At 38.9% G+C, this 22857-nt stretch overlaps 1 protein-coding gene across 21 annotated transcripts in view; it reads right to left on the bottom strand.

Annotated features, from left to right (window-relative positions):
* The window catches only part of FOXP1 (forkhead box P1), a 671450-nt gene that overhangs the window by 91136 nt on the left and 557457 nt on the right, over positions 1 to 22857 (bottom strand). For 18 of the 21 annotated variants that reach the window (XM_074198735.1, XM_074198737.1, XM_074198738.1 and 15 more), the window contains 3 exons: positions 9186 to 9323; positions 7568 to 7657; positions 1925 to 2087 (listed from right to left, as the gene is read on the bottom strand). In XM_074198735.1, the coding sequence (XP_074054836.1) occupies positions 1925 to 2087; positions 7568 to 7657; positions 9186 to 9323 (391 nt within the window). Of the gene's footprint in view, positions 1 to 1924; positions 2088 to 7567; positions 7658 to 9185; positions 9324 to 20711; positions 20788 to 22857 lie in introns of those variants that run through there. The other 3 variants (XM_074198743.1, XM_074198744.1, XM_074198747.1) reach the window with 2 other exon arrangements.

Raw genomic sequence — 22857 nt, 5'->3', positions numbered from 1 at the left:
TATCAATCAATGCCATGACTGCTGAATTACCTACTGGTGTCTCTGATGTGTTACCGCACAGATTACACTTCATGCATCACCACATTCATTTCTTTCACATTACACGAGCGTGTCTTGTCACTGCCCAATTGCCCTCTTTTGGACAGCTTAACTGATGTACTCTAACAATAAACCTTAGTGAGCAAACTTAATAGTGTAGGAGCTGTGGGAAAAAATGAGAAAGGGTGAAGCTGGAGTCCAGTGGGTGTGGAAGAACAGCCTGTGATGTTTCCAACAATAAACCTGAAGGTGTAATTAAAGCACGTTTTAACGTTTTGCCAGCCCAAGGCGCATTAGCCTATGTGCCCTTTCATTTCCTTTTGTATTGCTCAGTTACCAAATCTTCTATTTTGACAGCAATGCAGGGGGTGCTGATTAAATAGCAAGCATTTGAGCCATCCAAGCATAATGAAGGAGTGAGGACTTTGAGGAAAAAAGGGGAAAAAATGGAGAGAAGGTTAGGGTTTCAAAGTTGGAAAAGAGATAGGCTGGAAAAGGGTGTGGTCAAAGGTGTCTAGGGGAGATTCCAATACCAGGATCCTTCCCTGGGTTCAATGGAGATGAAACTCTGAGTCTATCACACGTTCCCAAAAACTGCACGCACACTGAAACTTGACTATTTTCTGACAAACCCATTTTGGAAGAAAATTCAGTACCACTCACAAAGATCTTTAATGCAACAATTTGAAAGACAATATATAAACTCACAAATGTGAACAGGAGTGTGAACAGACTCCAATCGCTGAGGAAAAAACTTAAATGTGCTTCCTTTTAGAACAAATCCAGTGCAACACATATTCATTAAGTCCCAACTCTCTGCTAGGAATTGGGTAAGCACAATGCTAAGACAGTCCTTGCCTTCAAGGAGCTTGCAGTCTAATGGTAGAGAGATAACACACAAAAGGAGACCTATGGGAAGAGTTTTTTTTTTTACAAGCACAGACTGATATGACACTTCTGAAAATGAAGTTTGAATAATTTATCCACTTAAAGCAGCTCAAGCCAACTGCTCTATTTCCCAATCAGACTCTGAGTCCAAAGGCCTATGTAGATCAGAAGGGGTTGTCAAATGTCATTCATCAAATTCCACAAAACTCTGTTGCCCTTATTTGGATCCTAAAATTTCCCAAAATTGGGTCTAAGGATGCTATCTGTCGTGAGATGTTTGTAGTCTTTAAAGTTACAGTTTGGGATTTAAACCATTTTAAGACCAAACTTCCTTTAGAGTTTCTCCTGTCATGACAAAGAGGTAGCTTCTGATTTTTTTCCCCCTTAGACAACAGGGATGTGTGGGAATAGGGAAGATTGGGTGGGGGGGGGACTTGATTTAAGTCTCAAATATTAAATATCATGTGTAAAATAAAACAGAGGATTGAGTCTGGGCAAGTTAGAAAAAAAATTTTTTTTTTTAGGTTTTTTCAAGGCAAATGGGGTTAAGTGGCTTGCCCAAGGCCACAGGGCTAGGTAATTATTAAGTATCTGAGACCAGATTTGAACCCAGGTACTACTGACTCCAGGGCCAGTGCTTTATCTACTGCGCCACCTAGCTGCCCCTAAAGAATGTTTTAAAATTAATGTTAAAACCGTAAAAGAAAAATTAGTTTCGCCAAACTTAAAAACTTCAGAAAATGGCTAAAATGTTCCATTAAAAATATTCTTCAATTAGAGAAATACACAATGAATCTAAATTCCAAGGTTGAGTTTGCTGCTCTAAGGGTACATCTTCTACCATGATTCCACTCTCCAACTTCACCAGTTATGGATGGTTCACCTTTTTTTTTGTGTGTATATTCATGTTTTGGATGTATGAACAGATTCGGCTGTGACGAATTTATATTCATTCAAAAGGATATTTAGAATCCCTTCTTCATAACTCAACACATACCTTGAGCAAGAGGCTGGAGGGGAAGGGCAGGCTGTCCAGGCTGAATGGTTAGCAGGCCCTGGCGCTGCAAGGACAGGAGGTGTTGCTGCTGTAACTGCTGCATCTGTAAGAGCTGCTGTTGAAAGGCCAACTGTTGGGTAGCTGCCACCTGCTGTTGCTGGGGCTGCAAGAAACCAGAAATGAGGGGAGTGGAATTAGGTAGATCTGTCCCAAGGATAGTCGGAAATCTCAAGTTTTCAAACTTCTCAACATCATCAAACATTTTGAAATGAAGGACTCAGTGCCACATGCTCTATCAAAAGTCCCCAGATTAGTTCGCCCATTAAAGGAGCCTGATGAGATTAATTTATTACCTCTGCTCCATAGTAGCCCTCACTTAAGCATCCATCATTCCTCCACCAGGGCTACTTTACCAACTTCTTGAAAAGCTCTGTCTTACATTGACTACTTAAACTCCTAAGCCTTTGAACATTTTAATTGTTCTCATTATAAACAGGACTGAGTTACTTTCCTCCAGAGGGATTTGAACCCTGAACCTTTGAGGTGTAAAGGAACACACTGCTCTTCTCCTTCCTCCAGCAGCAGAAGCTTTTAACTGCTCTGTTTATCACTTCTGACGTAAATAAATGAGAAAAAATCAGACCTTTGAAGAAGAAAAACTTCATCTAATATTGTTAATTAGCCATGACAAACGATGAAATAACATTGTAAATCTTTCATAGAAACAGCCACTAGATTTTAATTACACACATTCATAATTTAGCAAACAACATCTTACTTGAATGTGAGTATGATATGTACAGTACTCTCAGCTTCATATCCCCCAATTTCTGTTTAGTTAAGAAAGCCCCTAGGTTTGTGGCTCATCGTGGATCTTTTTTTTCCCCCTTCTTTGTTCTCTAAAAACCACATGGAAGGCTTTACATTAAGATAAATATCTTTTTGCTTATTGTACTAATGACGGAAAACTTTTGTTGTGTAAAACATCAATACACCATGCCAGTGTTTAGAAGCTTCTTGTGCTAGCCAAAAAAAAAAAAAAAAAATTAATGTAGATTTCCTTAGTAATTATCTGAGTGATAGAAAGATAATACAGTGCAGGAGTACAATAAATAGAAGGAAATTATCTAATATCCCTAATCTGCTAGGAATCATACTAAGGTGGAGGTCTTATCCACATTATGGCTAACAATTATGGAAAGAAAATTAACCCTTCACAGACTGCAGGCAAAATAGACAGGTAAAGAAAGAGATACATTTAATTTTCCTAATTATTATTATTTTAAAATATCATAGAGATCATATTTTATATGTGCTCCTGAAAGACTTTAAGGGACTACCAACCCTTTCAGTTCTTATATGACCTTGCTTAATAATTATACCTCAGAGAATAATTATATCCCACTTGACCTAACTTCCAGTCTTATCTGGCATATACATAAAATAGAATGTATGTTTTAAACCCTTCTGACTGAACATTCAAAGAAAGAGGAAAATGTTGTTTTCCTTTTAATCCTCAAGTAGTTTATTTTACAGTAAAAAGCCATCATTCTCATATTAGCAACCAATTTCAGACTTACTACCATGCCACTGGGAAAGTTAATTGAGTTTCACTCCAAAAAACAAAATCTATAGCACTGACAACAAAAATTTAAATAAATTTAAATGAAAAGCCAGTGTTTTCATTTTAGGAACAGCATGCATAAAATGATCCAATTGTTTTCACTCTTTCCCAAGTTATCATATTAATGTAAAACCCAATGATAGTTATATTCATGTCAAAAATATTTTTTTTCACTTCTTCAACAGATATTAATTCCCAACATTCCCCCCTCCCCTCCCCCCCAGTCAAAAACATGAAAAAAAAATTGGATTCAATTTTCTCCAGAATGAACATAATCTTTTGGGAGTCCCCACCCTTTTATAAATTAAGTGCCTAAAATTTATTTATTTATTTAAAATGACTGATGGCCTCTCTGTTGTCTCTGCAGCTATCCCTAGGAAAAGCTCATGAAAGCTCTCTACATCTGAAAAGCCAGGATATAAAAGTATACAAGGCCCATTGTCCAAGAAAGAATTTAAAAGCAACACACGTTGCCAAACTGTGCTCCCCACCCAGTTACCAAACACAGGATACGAGCAAGTTTGTTTACTTCTCACAATTGAATGCATACAAAAAAGGTCTCAGTGCAGTCCTGTTGTCAGGTCAGTAGTCAGTGTTAAAATGCTGAAATATCCTGATAAAACTTGCATTTTTGATCCCCTCCCTAAAGCTTCTGTCAAAGGTCTGTTTTCTTTTCTTAGGTTACTCCCTACTGCCTAACATAAACTGTCATAACTGCTCGAGGACAAACGGCCTTTTTCAAACAATCAGCTCAGCCTAGGCTCAACTCCACAAAATGGGATTCTTCTCTTCCCCTGATTTGCAATTAATTCTGCTTATTTTCCACATCAATTTGGTCAGATATTAATGAGTCCGGCAGTTACAATGGGATAGGTCCCCCCCACCTCTATACCTCCCTAGAGTATCCATTGAGTTAAGACTTGGGCCATAATAAGTTCTTGATTTGCCCTGGAAATATATCACTACAACTTTTGAAAAAAATGAGAGTAAAAGGTATATTGGTCTGTTAAAGGTCAAGTCTCTTACCGGAGAACTACGTAAAAAGAAAAAAAAAAAAACAAAAGGGACGGATGGAAGCTGAAGATACAAAATTATGAGCCACTAATGACCAGGGGATTGGGTAAATTAATACACTTGTTCCATCTGTCGACATCCAAGTTCAAACCTTGTTAAAATCATAACCACCAGTCCACATCACGAAATTGCAACCATGTGACTCTATTGTCATTTTTAGCACAAAAGGACCACCAACTGCATAATAATTTCAAGAGAATGACCTCAACTCAGAAAAATAAGGATCGTCCTAACTGAAAGACATGTGGGATGAGATTCGCTACTCCAACAGGCCTCTGCCAAATCTCTTTGTACAGGAAACATCCAGTCAGTTCAAGGAGGCATGTCCCCATGTCCTCCAATACCTAATCAGAAAAAAATAACCAACTCCAAACTGTTCTTTATCTTCAACTTTGCAGGCAAACAGTATGGCCAAGCAAGGGCACGGGAAGCTGAGGATGTTTGGAGACTCCGAAATGCCATTACATTGTCTGACTTTTCCTTCTCTTTTTAACCCAAATTATAGTGTACCCCCCCCTCCCGCCCCAAACTCAGAGCCCTCATCTTCGTCTGGGGATGGTCTCCTTTCTGACAACAGCAATTTAGTCGAGTTAACTTTTATCATTCATTCTGCAGTGTAACTTTCCCCTTCAACTTTCTTTATCTGCCCTCGGAGCCCATGTGAACTTTCATGTTCTCCCAGCATGCAGGCGTGCATTCCCAACTATGTCTAATAGACCAAATAAGAGGTTAATAAGAAGTGGCAACAGAAAGAAAAAATCCAATCGCTGGTAACTGATAAGAATGACAGTGGCAGCCCTTTATTGTTTGTCTTCAAATATCGAGTTAAAGATCTTTAAAAAACTAAATTTTGACGCCTTTGAAAAGCAAGAAGCACAAAATAACAACAGGGGGTTATTGCCTGCCAGCCACAGGGGAGAAGCTCCGGAATTCTTCTTCTCCCTTTTGAAGGCTGTTAGAAATCGGATTCAAAAAAGCTACAGCAGAAGGAGAAAGCCTCTTGAGGCTGTAGCCATTTCCTGTGATCATGCATAATGTGCTTCAAAAGTGAGTTTTTACCAATTCTGTTGATCAATTGCACCTCCTTCATATTCCCTCTTTTTTTTCTGCTGTGTTTACATCTGATGTGACTCAATGACAAGCACTGTCTGAGACTGTGAAACAGGCCTGTCATGTTGATTTATGGGCGCATCAAACCACGACTTGTCCAAACTGAAGCTCGCAGTTCATTAATTAGAGAGTTGTGACTTTGAAGTCAGCTTTCAGACTGTGGTTTTTAACATTTGGCTTAATTTATATGCTCTTGAATGTGGATCTCTAAGGAAAAAACTGAAATTCCCTTCTTGTCTTTGAACTTCTTTTGACCGCACAATAATCATTTCTTTGTCCAGAGTGATGCCTGCATCCCAGAGTCATTAACGCGCATTGAACTGCCACTGATGAGTAAGCCCTACTGAATTAGAAAAACAGCCAGCAAAACAAAGCTGAGAGCATTCTGCACAGTGATATCTCACAATTACATGCCTTCCCTCCCTGTGCCATTTCCATTTTAATTACTGTTAGTCCTTTAGATTTACATTTTAGACACTTTTTAATCTGTTCCCTTTTTATTATAGCAGCACCCGTTACCCACTATCCTTAAGGTTGTGTCAGCATTTTCATTATAACATTTCTTCCCCACATCCCTCCCCCCACCCCAAACTCCCTGAAGCCACCATCACCACTACCACCACCACCACCACCACCACAATCACAGGCCTCCAACCCAGAAGCCACTAGGGCTTTAGAACCAGGTGGTAAAAATGTGACCCCAGATGCAGACTTGGCATGGCCCAGGAGATTTGCCAAATCTGGTGGGGAGGGAGTGGGAAGTGGGAAGGGAGAAGAGTTAGGCCACCCTCAAGGTGGAAAATTGGTGGCAGTCAGCAACTTTCACATGAGGGATCATAACATTGAAGATGGACAGTAATCCTTTCTCATTTTGGGAAGTTGGTTATTCAACAACGTCCCAATTAGTCAAGATGGTTTGGAGGCACAAAGAAGTCATTAAATAGGAATTTTGACCAGTTATCAAATGACAACTCAGACCAGCTTCAGAAGAAGTGTTCATCTATAAGAAACATCTACCATGATAAAACTACCTTCAAGAGCAGGTAGCATGAGTAATAATGCTGCAAAGATGACTCTAATCTATCACTATGAGCAACATATCAAAATGCTCAGATCTGCATCAAAGCTGAGAAAGTTGGGTCTATGCTTTAGGGCATCACCATTTATATGTTAATAAAAATATAAAAGTGGTCACAGTGATAAGTATTTTTAACTTAAACTTATTCCTTTTGAGAAGGATAATGGTCTTATGATTTGACTATTTATTGTCGAGAATGTGCCCGTAAAATTAGCAAAGAAAAAAAAAAGTGGGACTATTATGGTTAGAGGGATGAGTATCTGATCATCTTTTTGAACTGTAACTGTCAAGTCATAATAAAGTGCTTCTGAAGGGGAATTATTTTTTTTAGTGTACAGTATGGAAAAAAGTCTAGCTTTGTAATCCCAAAATATATTAATGGTATTCTATAGTTTTCACTTCCCCTTCCCTATAAACTCCCTAAACAATCCAATCGGATGGAGAAGACTTAAATATCTCTAAGGAAATCTGGGCCTTTGGTTACGCCAGTTTCCAAAAGTAGCACTGAAGATCACAACATTTGTCCCATACTCACAGAACAAGGCAAACGTGGAGCAGGGCAGTAAAATGTGGCAGCAAGCAAATGGAACACAGAAAAATTAGAGAGAAAACAGGACAATAACTCTGAGGCTGAAAGCTGAGCCCTGATACAGTCAGCTCAGTTGTGCAATCATTTAAAAGATGAATGACAGTTTAATAGCCACTAGACAGTCCTCTGGGATCTGTGGTTTGAAAGTAAAATATGTATTGTCTGTACCTCTTTAGGCTGTTTTCCAGCATGTTGTTGTTGTAAAAGTTGGAGCTGTAACTGTTCCTGTTGTTTTTTGTAAAACTCTTGAAGCTGCTGCTGCAAAGAAAAGCAAAAGATGGTAAGGAACCAAGTGGAGGAGCCAATTCTGTGTCCCTTTTGGTGTAATACACAAACTGTGATTTGAAAAATAGCATCCTTTTATCTGTAATGGTCTGACCTTTAGTTTGAAACTCAACAATAAATTCAGTGCACACTGACTATTCTTGGCATTATCGTCTGAAAAGTAATCTCCAAAATGAACTGATGAAAAACATACCATTTTCTACACAAACTAATTAAAATAAGGCAAGGAATGACCTTTGATTGTAACAACAAAGCAAAGATGCCCTTGTTGAGAGAGACTGGTAAATCTCTGTTGTGAAATATATCCATGCTTTCTAAATGAGAGGGTCTGACTGTATTCAGTATTGGTCAATACAAGCACAGACAATGTGGGTGCTCCTCTGCCTTTCTACCTCCCACTCCTGCTCATCCTGCTATCACCATTCACCACAGTTCTGTTGACCTGGAGGGTTCAAACATCCATTGGGGAAGAATGTTAAATGACAACCTGGAATAGATGTGAGCATCAGCCAAAGAGAATAGATTCTTCTAGAACAACACCTTCAAATGTGCTGGAACCATGAGGGCTCACTCATGGGTCAGAAGAGACACTTTTCCCATTTGGATATTTGAATCTGTTGATAAGATCAATATTGGAAATGTCCAATATGCCCATAGCCTTGGTTTTGCTTTCCCCTTACTTTCTATTTAGAAGTCTCTCACCTAGAAAAAGTTTCAGCAGGATAAACATTTTAGCAAGCCAAGTGACCTATTTCACCTGTTCCCCTTCCTCCCTTCCCATTTCTGTTTTATGTATGTGACCCTAGGAAGAGAAGTAATAATAATGATGATGATGATGATGATAGTGATAATAATAGGTAGGAATTATATAATATTCTAGGGTAGGCTAAGTACTTCACAAATATCTCATTTGAATCTCACACTAACCCTGGATGGCAAGTTTTGTTGTGGTTGTTGTTATTATTATTATTAATTATTATTATTCCCATTTTATAGAAAAGAAAACTGAGGCTGAAAGGGTTTAAGTGACCGTCCCAGGGCCAAACATTTTAAGGAAACATCAAAGCTGGAGTCAAATTCTGATCCTCCTGACTCCACGTCTTGCACTCCAAATCACATAGGTAGAGAGAGACAGGACCTCAGTTCACTGAATTTGAATCCAGAAAAATTTCCAGTGCCATAGTAAGAGTTTAAAAACTTGCAACCCCTAAGAAGTTTCTTTACAAACTCCAGCTCTGAACTTAATCCTGACTTCTTATCATGAGACATTGGTGACATCTGAAATCCTGGGGACAGTCAGGGGATAGAACTTCAAGTCATAATTAAGGAAACTTCAATTGCTTTTGTTATCTTCTCTTGAAATTTTGGCAGCCAGAATGTCTTACCAGATGAAGGGAATGGGTATCATACCCTATAGTGGTTGGGTCCAGGGGATGGATTGGTGCTTTCCCTGCCAAGAGTCATGGAGGCTGGTCTTATCAGGGGCAAAGCCAGTAGTTACCTGTTGAAGCATGAGTGCCTGCTGTTGTTGAAGCAGGACCTGGAGCTGCTGGGGGGTGAGCACTTGTTGCTGGAGGATCTGCTGCATTTGCTGGGGAGTGATAACTTGAGGTGTCATCATAGCCACTGACACGGGAACCTACAATAGCAAGAAAACAGAAGCAGTGAGCTGGGAAAACTTACAAAGAGCTATAATTTCCCAATCAGATTTTCAGCATTCATAATTCTACTTTGAGATTTACCAACTTTTCCTGCCAAATGAGCTTTTCCAAGGGGAGGCTTGGTTACAAATCCCATTGTGCTATTATAAGGCTGATAAAACTCTTGTATCAGTCTCTGCTGCAATCACACGGCCTTGCAAGGAGCAAAAGGGACAAAACCTTAACACTGCTCAGAGTGAAGATAAAAAGCTCTCTCTTGGTTACTGGGAAATATTCCCTTTCTTCTTATGAAATGATCTGGAAGAAGTCAACCAAGGCTTGAGTTTTCCTTTCCAGATCACAGCAAGTAGAAAACAAAAGTCAGGTGTTTAAGACCAATGTGATGTCTGGCTGCTGAAGACAGTGGTTTTAAGAGAAACCAGTAGCAGCTCAGGCAGGTGAATAACCTCAATCCTGTGCCCAGGTGAGGAGCACCACTATCACTACGATGCTTCTACCACTCCATATTTGCCCAGCATACAGATGTCTTCAGTTCTTTCATTTTTATGGAAGATACCATTAAAAGCGGCTTTCCATGACATTTCAGTGACAAATAGTTACAGTGATGAACTTGATAGCATTTCATATTTGCAACTGTTAACACGTTTCTGCACGGGCATCTTTGGAAGGAACCTGTACACTGTATCTGAAAGGATGATGTCTTGTTCAGATAAAACACTGACATTAAAATGACAGGCTGTCTTGGCCAAGGTTACACAAATTGTATTCAAGCGGATACCTAATGACAATGCTATGAATTCTGCAAGCTTTCTAGAATGTAATTTAGCTATTCAAAATAATCACTGCACTTGTGTTTAATTTGCAGACTACATGAGAACCATTTTGTCAGTCCCAGTAATGCAAGGAGACAATTTCATAAGAACCCCCCACACACACACAAGAAAAAGGATAAAAAAGTGTGTGTGTGTGTGTGTGTGTGTGTGTGTGAGAGAGAGAGAGAGAGAGAGAGAGAGAGAGAGAGAGAGAAGGTAAAGACAAAATTTGTGTGACTCTAACTCTAATATTTAAGCATCTTACTTTTCTTTAGTTTCAAATCAAACATGTGACAGCAAGAAACTAAAAGCAGTAAAAGATCTACTTTGTTCAAAAGGATCTGCTGTCATCTCCTGTATTACAATAAAAGGTAATAACATGTTTTGCACTTTGCCAGAGCACCACCAAAAAAAAAAATCAGCAGACAATAGCTGATCAGAAGAGAAAAGAATTTTAAAAAATCCTTCAGGAGAGCAATAAGCAATAGGGAGAAGTGCAGTATTAATTTTACGTAACATAATGTCTTAATATGCAGTTTCTCTTGACTTTTTCACATGATTTGTCCTGTCATTTGCAGAGCGAGCTCGCATCCCTAATTTCACAGTCATTATGCACTGATGTCCTGATTTCTCAGCATCACTAATTTTGATGAACTAAAATTGGTTCCTGAAGGTCAGATTCATGTACAGGGAACAGTCACCAATGTTGTTATGTATGTGTTTTGTGTGTGCACGTCTGCGATTGTAAAATTATAAAAAAAAAATAGCTTCAAGAGAAAAAAAATTTTAAGTTCTTAGGATATTTTATTCACCTAGTAAAGGAAGGTTATCAATGAAGTCTTTGTACTGTGGTTGGCCTCTGAGTGTAGATTAAGATACAGTAATTACAATATACATGGATTTGTAGCACTGTCTTATGTTTCCCAGGTATGTATGACTTGGCAGTTCATGTGCTTAGACACAATATGCAAATATGAAGTTATATATATATGTATATATATATATATATATACATATATATTGAATATACAAATTAGCCTTTATATGTAAAAAACCCTGAACATCCAACAATTTTGCAACAGCAAATTATCACAATCATCATGACAAGAAACTATTAAAAATTTCCTTTTTTAACTGAACTCTTTATTTAAATCAGTTCTTAATTCAGTGTTTAAATTTCTCATGTGCACATGTTTTGAAGAGCAAATGTTCATCCTGAGCTGCTGTTATTACCCCAACAAAAGTAGACTTTTATTTGAAATTTTCATCATTATATTTAAGTTTGATTAAGCAAGTAGCACAAGAAACATGCCTAAGTATTTTTTTTTCTGTGCATTTCTTGGACTATGTACAATATAAATATTCTCGAGCCAGATTTCTGATGGTGATTAACAGGAAAACAGGCAGGAATAGGGTGGTGTAAAAATTAAACTGAGTAGACAAACACTGAAAATGAAAAAAATTATAGCACACCCTCAGTCCGAAACACCTTCCTACAAAAAACTGGATTATTTTGCAACAAATGCTTTACTACTCTTAGAAAGTCTATCTGCTTCAGTGAAAAATGTCATTCCCCACCCCCTTCCCACTCTCTATGCTTGAAAATGAGAGAATCATGAACTGAAGAAATTAGGGATAATTTTTTTTAAAAATCTCTCCATTTTAGCCAGCAATTGTGTGTGTGTGTGTGTGTGTGTGTGTGTGTGTGTGTGTGTGAGAGAGAGAGAGAGAGAGAGAGAGAGAGAGAGAGAGAATGAGAGAGACACAGACAGAGACATTGTGTGGGCTCTCACATACATGCAGGTATGCTTCAGAACAGCTAGCTAAGTGGACTACTTTGATATCCCTCTTCCTTTCCTTTGGGCACTTTGGGGGAGGTGGGATGAGTAACACAATGTTAAAGGGCAGGCACAGGAAGGGGGGGAGGCAGAGGGAAGAAGACCAAATCACCTACAAACTAGATGATCAATCTTGGAATCATCCAAAGTTGGCAATAATATTCTGATGGGTTTGAATGAGTTCTACTCTTGAAATCACATTTTTAGGCCAGTTAGCTCTGGGCCTCTAAACTGTGGGCTCAAGCTTTAATTTATAAATGCAATAAAATCTAAATTTATCCAAAGTTTCTGCTCCAACATATCATGAAAATAACTCATGGAAACCTTCAACAAACATATTCAAATGGACCAGAAATGACCGTATCCCTCCCTTCCCCCACTGGAAAAAAAAATTCTAAGCACAGTTTAAGACTTTAAATAGTTAAGAATTATGGCCTATATATCCACTCCCTTAACTCCCAATGTCCAACTTTTTCATGTAGCTAGTCCCTACTAATACTAGGAATCAAAGGGCATACAGCACCAGCAATAGGCTATTATGGCCCACACTTTATTACCCATTACTACTGAGGTCATTAGCGGTAAGAGTGATTGTACTGGTCTTAACCTATTGATCATTGTAACTACTATCATTTAATCCTGTGTTGAATGTCTGGAAAGCCGCTAAAGGCACACAAGAGAGAGTGCTTCAGCATTGAGAAATATAGCCAAAGCTTGGAAATTACACTTTGATTCATAAAATCTAGCCAGTGGTTTAAATCAATAGTATTTAAAACAGTCGCGTAAGTTCTTAACTACAGCTCTCTAATATTTATGAGTCCCTTTTTGAGTGTATTCAGTCAAAACTAAACTTTATTTTAGATACTGTGTAATACACTTTACAGTACTTTAGATAAAAACACTCATTCGGAGGTTTTGTGTGCCAGAGAGCTCAGACTTTAACTGGTAGTTCAAGCTAATTCTTGATTTCTCTCTCAAATGACAATTTAAATATAATGCAAAAAAAAATTATAACCCCAATACTGCAACTGCCTTAACTATTTGAGTATATATAGAAATGAGTATGTTTTATGAGTGAACAATGAATCATAGAAGGCAGTTTATGAAGAACTAGAATAATTCTGTCTAGCTGCCTTCAGGGATCACAAATTCAAATTAAACTTCTGGCAGACATTTAAAGAATGCTAGCTTACAAAACTGATTTTTTTTTAAAAAGGGAACACGTTTTAGCTTAATTTTCAGAAGAAAATCATGAATTCAAAACTACACTTTATGATACATTGTTGACTGATCCCAATGGGGTGTGGCAGATACCCAGGTGCACCCAAACCTGGCGGTGAGGGTAAAAATACAGCTGTGCTTTGGCTATCAGAACTCTGCTAGTAGAGACCTGCTGTCATCTTAATACCATCAACTGTAAAAAAATGTCTTTAATACAAACCATGGCTGTTAAATAGCCTAAACTTCTGGGTAAAATCTGTCCAATATTTTTATTTTTTTTTCAGAATAATCTCATCATATTTGGGGCCTGAAAGAATAATAATAACATGCCTTTTCCCATCCCTTCAAGGGAGTAAATGAATGATATGGGGGGGGGGAATAGCTTAGGACATAAGAGAGAGAACTAGAAAGGAGAGAAAAAGATTGAATATATAAACACTGAAAATTATATGATCATCATTCTGTCTTCTTTATAAACGTAAACCAAAACATCCACCAGCAGTGAGCACCTCTCAGTTTAAACACAAGCACACACACACACACACACACACACACACACACACACATCACATGTAAACTGAGACCTGTATTTTCTTCTTCACTATACTCATTAAAAAGTGCCCTCATAATGCCATTTAAAAATACATCTTAACCTCATTACATTAATCTGCCATTGTAATTTGGGAAAATTTCAAAGGATGCATTTCCAATAAAAAAAAAATCTTTTTACTATATATTTGTTTCAACTTGTGACCAGATAACTTGCAATTGGCCAAGTGAGGTGGTGTGCCACCTGGTTCCAAATCTTTCTATTGTCTTTCGTTCTGGAATTGTGTCACCTCAAACCACCACTAGCAAGTAAAAATCAAATCATGAGGGAATAGTAGTAGACTGAGTTGTCTTTGAAAAATGAAAAAGACAAAAGATAGAGAAGAGAAAATGAAGCCCTCTCGTCCGATTATAACTGCTTGTATTAAGTAAGAGCTTGTGTACAACATGGAGCAGAGGGCAGAAAACCCTTATCGAGACAATAGAAAACAGTTTTCATGATTCATCAGTAAATGGATACAACTGATATATTGGCAAACAGAAAAGCTGAAAAACACAATGCCCCAGTCTCTTGCTGTTCCCTATGGAATTGAAAAAGTAGAATGCAAAGACCCTGCATGCAAGAATAAAATACACGCTTGACATAATATTTCAGTCTTTAAAACAAAAAAGCATGCTATTCATGTAGAAACCATAATTCTGTTTCATTATGGAATTTCACTTTTTGTATCACTCTTTTTAGACGTAGCTATTTTGCCACAATACTGTACAATGCATTAAGTCAGGTAATGGTTATTATATTAATGCAACATCATCTAAGTAGTCATTAGCATAACTGTTCTTTCAGTAACAATACAAAGCCCTATTAAAATTTGGGGGGGGAGATATCTCTTTAAAATGCAATTAGCATTTTATTTTATTTTTTAACATTTCATGTATTATGTGCTATCTTGAGAGGCTATCTTTCTTTGACTACATACTTGCATGACAAAATTCAAGCAAACTATCCTAGTAAACAACCTCTCCTAAAGCTCTTTGACCTCTTCTCTTGTATTTCAGTAAAAATTGGCATAAATCCATATTTGTTTATGGCAGACAAATTAGTGGGACTTTATTTGATCTTATCTAACACTTATCCTGCATAATAAGGTCCTCCCCCTCTCCCCCCAACCTAGTACCAGGATAATTGTTTTAAGTATAATAAATATCTCTCAATTTGCATAAATGCATAGCTTGCATAAATTAAATCCTTCACATTTGTTAAATAGAGGAAACAAAGGAATATACTCATGGAACTCGTCATCTAACAAGTACACCTGTCCTCAAGTTTGCAACTTCTATAATGTTTTTTCAAAGCAAAAACTAATATTTCATCTTTCCTTCCTCAACCTCCTCTTCTCATGTAGGTGGGATGGAAAACAATCCAATGTGCATGAATCAAACAAGCTATGACATTTACAATGGCAAAATAAGTGCTAGGAATTATCTCCTTTGATGAGGAGGAGCAAATCCATCCCAAAAGGACTTTTCAAACACCCATAACTAGAGACTTTTAAATGATGGAGAGGAGAGGAGAGGAGAGGAAAGGAAAGGAAACAAAAAGAAAAAGAAAAGAAAAGAAAGGAGAGTAAAGGAGCAGAATGAGAAAGAGAAAGAGAGAGACAGACAGAAGCTACCCAAGTTCTAAGGTATTTAAGCATGATGCTTAAATCACATCAATCAGAAAAAAGCAGCAGCTGAATTCAGCAGGAGCATTTTAAACCTATGGATTGTTAAAACAGGTAAGAAACATAAGGCAAGATGACTATTGTATACAATGTTTAAGATCAGCAGTTATCAGTAAAAAAACATTCTCATTTTAACATCTATTTTTTATACTAATGGAGAAACTAGCCATCCACTGTTGTGCTTTAGTAAGTCTAGGAAAGATCATGGATAGTTTAATGAAAATAATTTTTTTAAGATTCTTGATTATCTTGAAATAAAGGAGTTCCAGGAAAATACCCAGGCAGACCTAAATGAGAATAGTCTAAGACTTCAGTGATACTCAGGTCTAGCACCTGATTTGGAGGAGCAATGGAAAAGTCTTGAAATGGTCCAGCTTCTCACACCTATTTCTAGTATCCTCACATATACATTTCAGCTAAGCACAAGGGTGCAAATGATATCCTAATGAGAAAATATCAGTTGCTTCTTTGACAATCTTTCCATTCACTGATTTATTTCTAATGAAGACATACTCCAACCAGCAAGCTCTTTCTGTGTTAAAGGTCAAAACACATTCAAAAATGCCTGGCAAAATCAAGGCAAATAGGGAGTCAGTAAAGAAGCCTTCTCATAAAGTGGTGTGGCAATTAGAGTAATTGTAAAAAAAAAAAAAAAGCCGTCTTCAGTAAAAAGTAAAAGAAATTAAGCCGCCACGACTGTAACAGGTTAGATGAAAATCAAAATTTAATGTATTCTCCCTTGTGTCATCTTGTTTTGTCAAGACATCAAATAGAATTGGAAAGTACAAAATAACAAGCCCTTGAGAAATCACAGAAGCCGACCTTTTTGATGTTGTTGGTTTACCTTGTTCTCAGTTATTTGAACAATGATGTTTCAGATTTAAAGGCAAGATAAAGCTTAAAAATTAAAACATGATATCAGGTATTCTTTAAAAAGTGCAATGTAACATTTTTGCCTGATTTTTCATTAATTAGTTATTTAAAAGCAAATGCTAAAAGGATGTATAATTAATTCTATTCTGTATTCAACTCCCCTCTCCCCCCCCCAACACACACATTAATTTCTCTTGCCTCCAAACAATAGGCAGGTCTGAAGGGGATGACAGACAAGGCCGTTCATATCACAAAAAGTGGAGGGGACTACTTCAATTCTTACAATCTGCAGAGAGACAGCTTTCTAAATAGATACACATAAGTTTTATTTTCCTTTTTTAACTAAAGAAAAATAAATCTGAGTAAAAAATATAATTTAGCAAAAACAAAAGAAAGTGCCACAGATTTGAACTGAACTCTGAACTTTCCACAAATATGTTTCTAGTCATGTAATTCTGCTATCAATAAAACAAAACAAACTCCTCAAAAATAAACCAAGCCTTTTCCCCCAAATAATAACAAATTTCACTGATGCTGTCAGGCCTTTCCCACAATCTAGCCTTGCAGGTGTAGATAAAGCCCACAGCACATCAATGATATACAAATGTCACTCCTATCTGAAATATTTAGCTTATAAGAATACATGCATCAAGCTATCCCATGGAGCTTTCTCAACTTTGAGATATTTGGAGCTGCCTTTGCCTTGAGACACCAAGGGCATGCCATCATCTGAAGAATAACACAAGCCTGAGACATTGAAAATCATAGATTTAACCACATGAAACCATCAACATTTGTGGACACCTATCCTTTAGCAAGAGTATAGGGAAGAGAGAACACATAATTAAAAAGGCTGTTTAGCAGTTAAAAAGAGTCCTATCTTCTAGGCCCCAGTTGCAAGAATCTTTCTTTCCTGGTCTACAAACTGTTGCTATACTCACCATTTGTTTACACTTCTTGAGAATCACAAAATCTCTCTCACCAACTGTCCATAATAAGGTGCCACCATCAGCTTACAGTGTTAGCTTCCCCTTAGTGATCTTATTACAACTAGTTAGTAGAATATGATTAATTTCTCCAGCTTACTCTCATACCCACTTTAATCTCATTCAGATTTCAATATAGGCTTACAATGAAATTTGGCTATCAGCACTCTTTTTTTTTAAAGGAAAAAATGAGTAGCAAAAACAATTCTAACAGCTCTTCGGCTGCACTAATTCAGAAAAAAACTGGAAATAAAATGTTGTTAATCCATTTTGATTTGAATATCACTGCCTTTTGTATTTCTGATGACTTTAGCTAAAGTTGTAATACTGGTCCTAGGCATGACCAGTTTATTTTTTTCAAACAACTGGTTTTGACAATATAAAACTCAGAGAGCAGCTCAGAGTGAAGATTTTGTTTTTTAAGGTACAGTTATTTATAAACAACAACAAAACCTATCAAGCCAGCCCTTCCTCTCATAAGCTTTCTGATGATTTATGGTTTACCAACTCAGCAAGGTTACGCAACACTGCATGCCTTTAGATGCATTATTTGAGTCAGTTGAGATTTAATTAAGATCACAGCCTCTAAAATCCCTGTCAAATGAAAATTCAGTGAAGACAATACACTATATATCCTCATGCAGATTGTCTCCATTCCATGCTCTGAAATAACATAAGTTAATCCTCATTTCTAGGGGGGGAAGACACAAGTTGACTCATTTTGTTTTCTTTTTGACCCTTGGGTTGTTTTCTAGGTTATATCATGAGATCATTCCATTTGGGAGAATTAAGAAGGAAGAAGTCAATGGCAGAAAATGCACTTGACTTTATTACTCGACATAATCATAGTTTTGCTGTGATATCATTATATTTTTAGACTAGCAATCCATATTTCCAAAAGTCTCATAGAAAGACATGTTCCTTAAAAGACAAATTCAAGTGAAAGGTACTTTCAGGTTCCTTCCATTTCTATGGAGGACAGCCATGAGTTGGGTGTGGGGGGGGGTAGGAAGTAAAAGACAAGTTATGCCTAGTCTTCACAGAAATGACCAACTTTTGTGGTAAAGCAGTAGGGAATTTAAGTTGAAGTTCCCTTCTTAGGGAAAAACAGGAAGAACAGTCCTTGTTCCTCCAGCTACATAGATGTAATATCTATACAAACATATGTATATACATGTCTACATATGTATGTACCCACATAAATGTATAATACCTAGTTTTATCAATATTTTAAAAAGAAAAATCTCTCTGTAGACTTGTGGCACTCTACTAGTCCAAATGCATTTTTTATTTGCATTATCTTAATATCTGGATGCTTATCTCATGGCTTAGAAATGACAGGTGCTAGAAGTCTTGTGCTTGACAGGCCACTACACAAATAACTGTCTTGCCTGAAAGGGCTAATGCACTACTAATGAACAATAAATCAACTTTGATTATAAAGTGTCAGACCAATCAGTTTTCAGCTCAGCTCTATCACATACTAGGGCAAGTCAGCCAGAGGATCTGTGTGGAGGTAGGCAGCATTTTGCTTTCATTTTTATGCACTGCTCACTCAAGATTTCCAGCCAGAACAAAGATCCTAGAAAATTTAGGTGAAATTCTTTTTAAATGATATGAAGCATGTCAGTGATGACAGTGGTTTCCCTATTATTTTTTCCCTTCCCAAGCTTGGTAAAGAATAAAAACTCCAATCCACAAAGCTGTGGATTGCTTTTCTTTAGACACACATGTATACACATGAATCCTAAAGCAGAAGTGTTTGACACTAGGTATTCTAGCTTTGCTACTGAACCACATAAAGCTTTATTTTATTCTTGCCTCAAAATTCTTTCCTCTTGCTTCCTGGAAAATCCCCCCCTTTTTTTTTTCAAACTTTGCTTAATATAATATCAATTTTTCTTGCTTTAAACTTCAAGATCATTTTGGCTCCCTTAATACTGATTATGAAAATAAATCTAACTCAGTGTTTTCCCCCTCCCAGAAACAGATATTAGTCACTGATGGAATGATTCACATTTCCTGTTATCAGACTTAAATGTTTCTTTTTTTTTTCTTCTCTTCTTCAGATGTGTCACTTTCAAATGTTGGAATCTATGGAAATGAGCCGATTTGCATTTTTAAATAGACTTGACTAAAACATTTAGACTATTAGAAGTATAATTTGGACAGTTGGAGATTTCAGTAAAAAAAAACCCCTCCAGAAACTGAAAGAGTTAACCTTAAAGAGGAAGCATATATGTATGTTCTTAGCTCTAAACTTACCACCCACTTCCTAAGGGTTCCCTCCCTCCCATCACCACACCGAGGGGAGGGAAGGAGAAAAAAAAATCTCATTTCCAGTGAAATCCTGTAGTGAAGGTCTGACACTTGAGTTTGGCTACATTTAGATCCTGTTTAGATCAGAGGATTTCGCTGGAATGCCGAAGACGAGGCAATGTCAAAAACAATCCCCAGTCCCTTCATTTCAGGGGGCGAAGGGAGCAGGGGGGATCTGCACCGCCGAGAGCCTGGGCTGGAAGCCTGACAGGGCACGGTATTTATCTGTCTCCAGCCCCCCTCACCCCACTTCTCTTTTTGAGTGTGTCTGTGTGTGAACTCCTCCAATTTGAACAGCTCAGTTAAAAATAGCCCAGACAGATATGGAAACAAACTATCAGAAGGAAAGCAGCAGCCAGAGCCCCGGTCACATCCACGGCTCACTCGCGACGCTGCTACCAGGCTACAAAGTGGCACCCCAAGGGCCGGCTTCTCTTTTCCCCAAATGGGGTTTCTAATGAAATGGGCTGAAAATGGGCTGGGGGGGGGGGGGAAGCAAGCGAAATTTACAAAGGGCAATTAATGTAAGGAAGTAAGAGCAAATTTATGAAAAAAAAGTCGAACACACAGAACCTAAACAATACTTCCTCAAACTCTCCACAAGCCGACAGTGAGAGAGAGAGAGAGAGAGAGAGAGAGAGAGAGAGAGAGAATGAAAGAGAAAAAGAGAGGGAGGAGGGAAAGAAAGAAAAAGAACGCAAGAGAAAGAAAGTGAGAGAAAGAGAGAAGGAGGGAACGCGAAAGGACAGCGAGAGAGGGAGGAGAATGTCTTTTTCCTCCCCAGGAGAGCCGGGCCTGTGGCAACTGTCTCCCCACTCCTCTTCGGCCCGAGCTCCATCTGGCCCCAGTGCACAACTCCTCAAGTTGGTAAACACAGATGAAAGAAAGAAAAGCCCCCGCCCCCAGCCCGGCCCCGCGCCGCACATCCAACTTTCCCCCCCAAACGCTGCGCCCGCTTTCCCCCAGCTCTGCCAAGTGAAGAGCTCGGGCTGGCCCCCGGGAAGCCGCCCAAATCCCCCCAAATCCGTCCTATTGCCAAACCTGCCAAACTCCATTTAGCTGGCCCAAGCAGGCGCGAGCTGGGCCATGCCGCTCGGCTCCCCGGCGGAGGCTGGCCGGCGGAGGCTGCCCGGCTGGGAGGCTGGCCGGCGGGGCTGCCCGGCGGAGGCTGCCCGGCGGAGGCTGCCCGGCCGGCCGTACAGTGCGGAGCTTCCTCAGGTTACAGACAGATTGCACGCGCAAGGGTGCTCCGGAGCTGACAAGATGCAAAACTACCCAATCAGCCACGCCCTGCTCCACCAATCACAACCAGCCTCTAAACAGAATCAGTTCAAACACCCCTACACAATGGGCCTCCTCTTTTTTTCCTGACGGCAGGTGAAATAACGCTTTTGTCTCTGAAGCAACTCCGGTTAATTGCTGTTAACCCTTCGACCTGCCTGCGCTTAGGGCTGCTCTCGGGAAAGCCTGGCAAACAGCGCGCGCGCTTCCCTTCCAGCCAACAGCTCGGAAGGACCATCCACGCCCCCCCAAACCCCCAAACTCCCCTCACGGACATGGAGTTGAGAGTCATCACCTTGAAGAGCCCTCTGCCCCTGGAAGTCTCCACCGAGCACAATAGCTCGGAAGGCTCCTTTGGAATCCGAAGGAAATGAAACGACTACAAGCTCCCCTGAACACATTTTCCTAGAAAACAGTCTTTTGAAAATAACTTTCACTTCACATTCAATGCAAGCCTTAACCTTTTTTGCCCAAGAGTTTCTTCCCCTCCCAACCCCTGCCCTTGCGACTGTCTCTTTTTACACTAACGTAGGAGACTTTCCCCAACATATACAAAGAAACTCTTTTTAAATAAATGCACCTCTAAAAAAAAAAGGGGGCACCCAAGAACCTCAGAGGACCTTTGCCAATTCGCTGATTTTTTTGCTTCTATTTGATGAGAGAGGGGAAAGAGATTAAGCTGAGTGGAAAGTCAAAACTCAACCACCAAAAAGACCCAGTTTTTCCCTACGAGATGTTCGTGCCGGTGCTTTCCCCACTAAAGCGATCACCTGCCAGCTTCCCAAGTTCGAACTTTTAAGAAAAAAACTTCCTGGCCAGAATCAGGAAATCAAATCAGCAGCAGCAGCAGCAGCACCGCCAACAAAGGTGATATTAACCTGGGGAAAATAGCACCACCAGGATCATTTGTCCTTAATTAGGAAAGAACTCCCTCTTCCACCCCAAAGCGGCCCCAAGCAAGCCCTGGGGTTTCCCCAAGGAAGCGTTGCCCATGGGAGATGTAGTTCTCTTTGGGGTCAAGTCACTTAGAACCAGAAATCACATTGGCAACGTTTCCGATCAAGGTTTCAATAGAGTCACCATGAACAAGAGACAATACCCTCGTGAGTGATGCCGCTGAAGAGCCTCACAGCAAGGAAGACAAAGGCCCCAATTTACTGACAACTTATGATCAGATGTTAAATGGGAGGCCATGCAGACCGCTCTCCACCCTAAAGTGTTTTTGTGTCAGATAACAAATTTATTAATGGGATTTTTTTCAGGTCACAAAAATATGACCCCACCCTCTCATGAATATTTAATAAAAGATTGAGGGCATGGTGGGGGGGGGAGTCGTTATTAAGGGAAGGACACTTTAAATCTGCCAGGACATAATATGAATCATTGTCTCTTAAAGAGACAGAGAACCCTATTTAAAATGAAGGTATAGACTTTGTTTCCCCAAGACCCTCTGGGGCAATCACACCACAATAAACAGTTTCTTGGAAAAAAGGGAGCACTTAAAAGAGGATCTAGGTGGGAAGAGGCCTTAAGAGGTCATCTATGCAGGGGGCCATACATCAAGAGCTGGAACAGCTGATAGTTACCCATGCCAATCGCTTAATTTTGCAGCTGATGAAACTGAGTCAGAGAAAACAGAAAGAACTTGTTCAGAGTCACATAAGTATCCACCTCAGACACTTAAGAATGACTTAGCTGGGTGACCTTGGGCAAGTCACTTAACCCCAATGCCTTGCAACTCAAACCACAACAAACAAGAATCACAGAAGTAAATGACTTAAATTTATGATAAATTTTATTTTACAGATATAAAACAATTTGAACAACATCAAAGAACTTGTCCAGGACACTGTTCAGTGCCTACCCCACCTCCCTTCCCAAGTCTCCACAAGCCATGAATTCTACA

Source organism: Macrotis lagotis, chromosome 8 (assembly GCF_037893015.1).
Source record: "Macrotis lagotis isolate mMagLag1 chromosome 8, bilby.v1.9.chrom.fasta, whole genome shotgun sequence".
Taxonomy (NCBI): domain Eukaryota; kingdom Metazoa; phylum Chordata; class Mammalia; order Peramelemorphia; family Peramelidae; genus Macrotis; species Macrotis lagotis.
The sequence above is the reverse complement of the archived record's forward strand: the minus strand, read 5'-3'. Positions and strand labels throughout refer to the sequence as shown.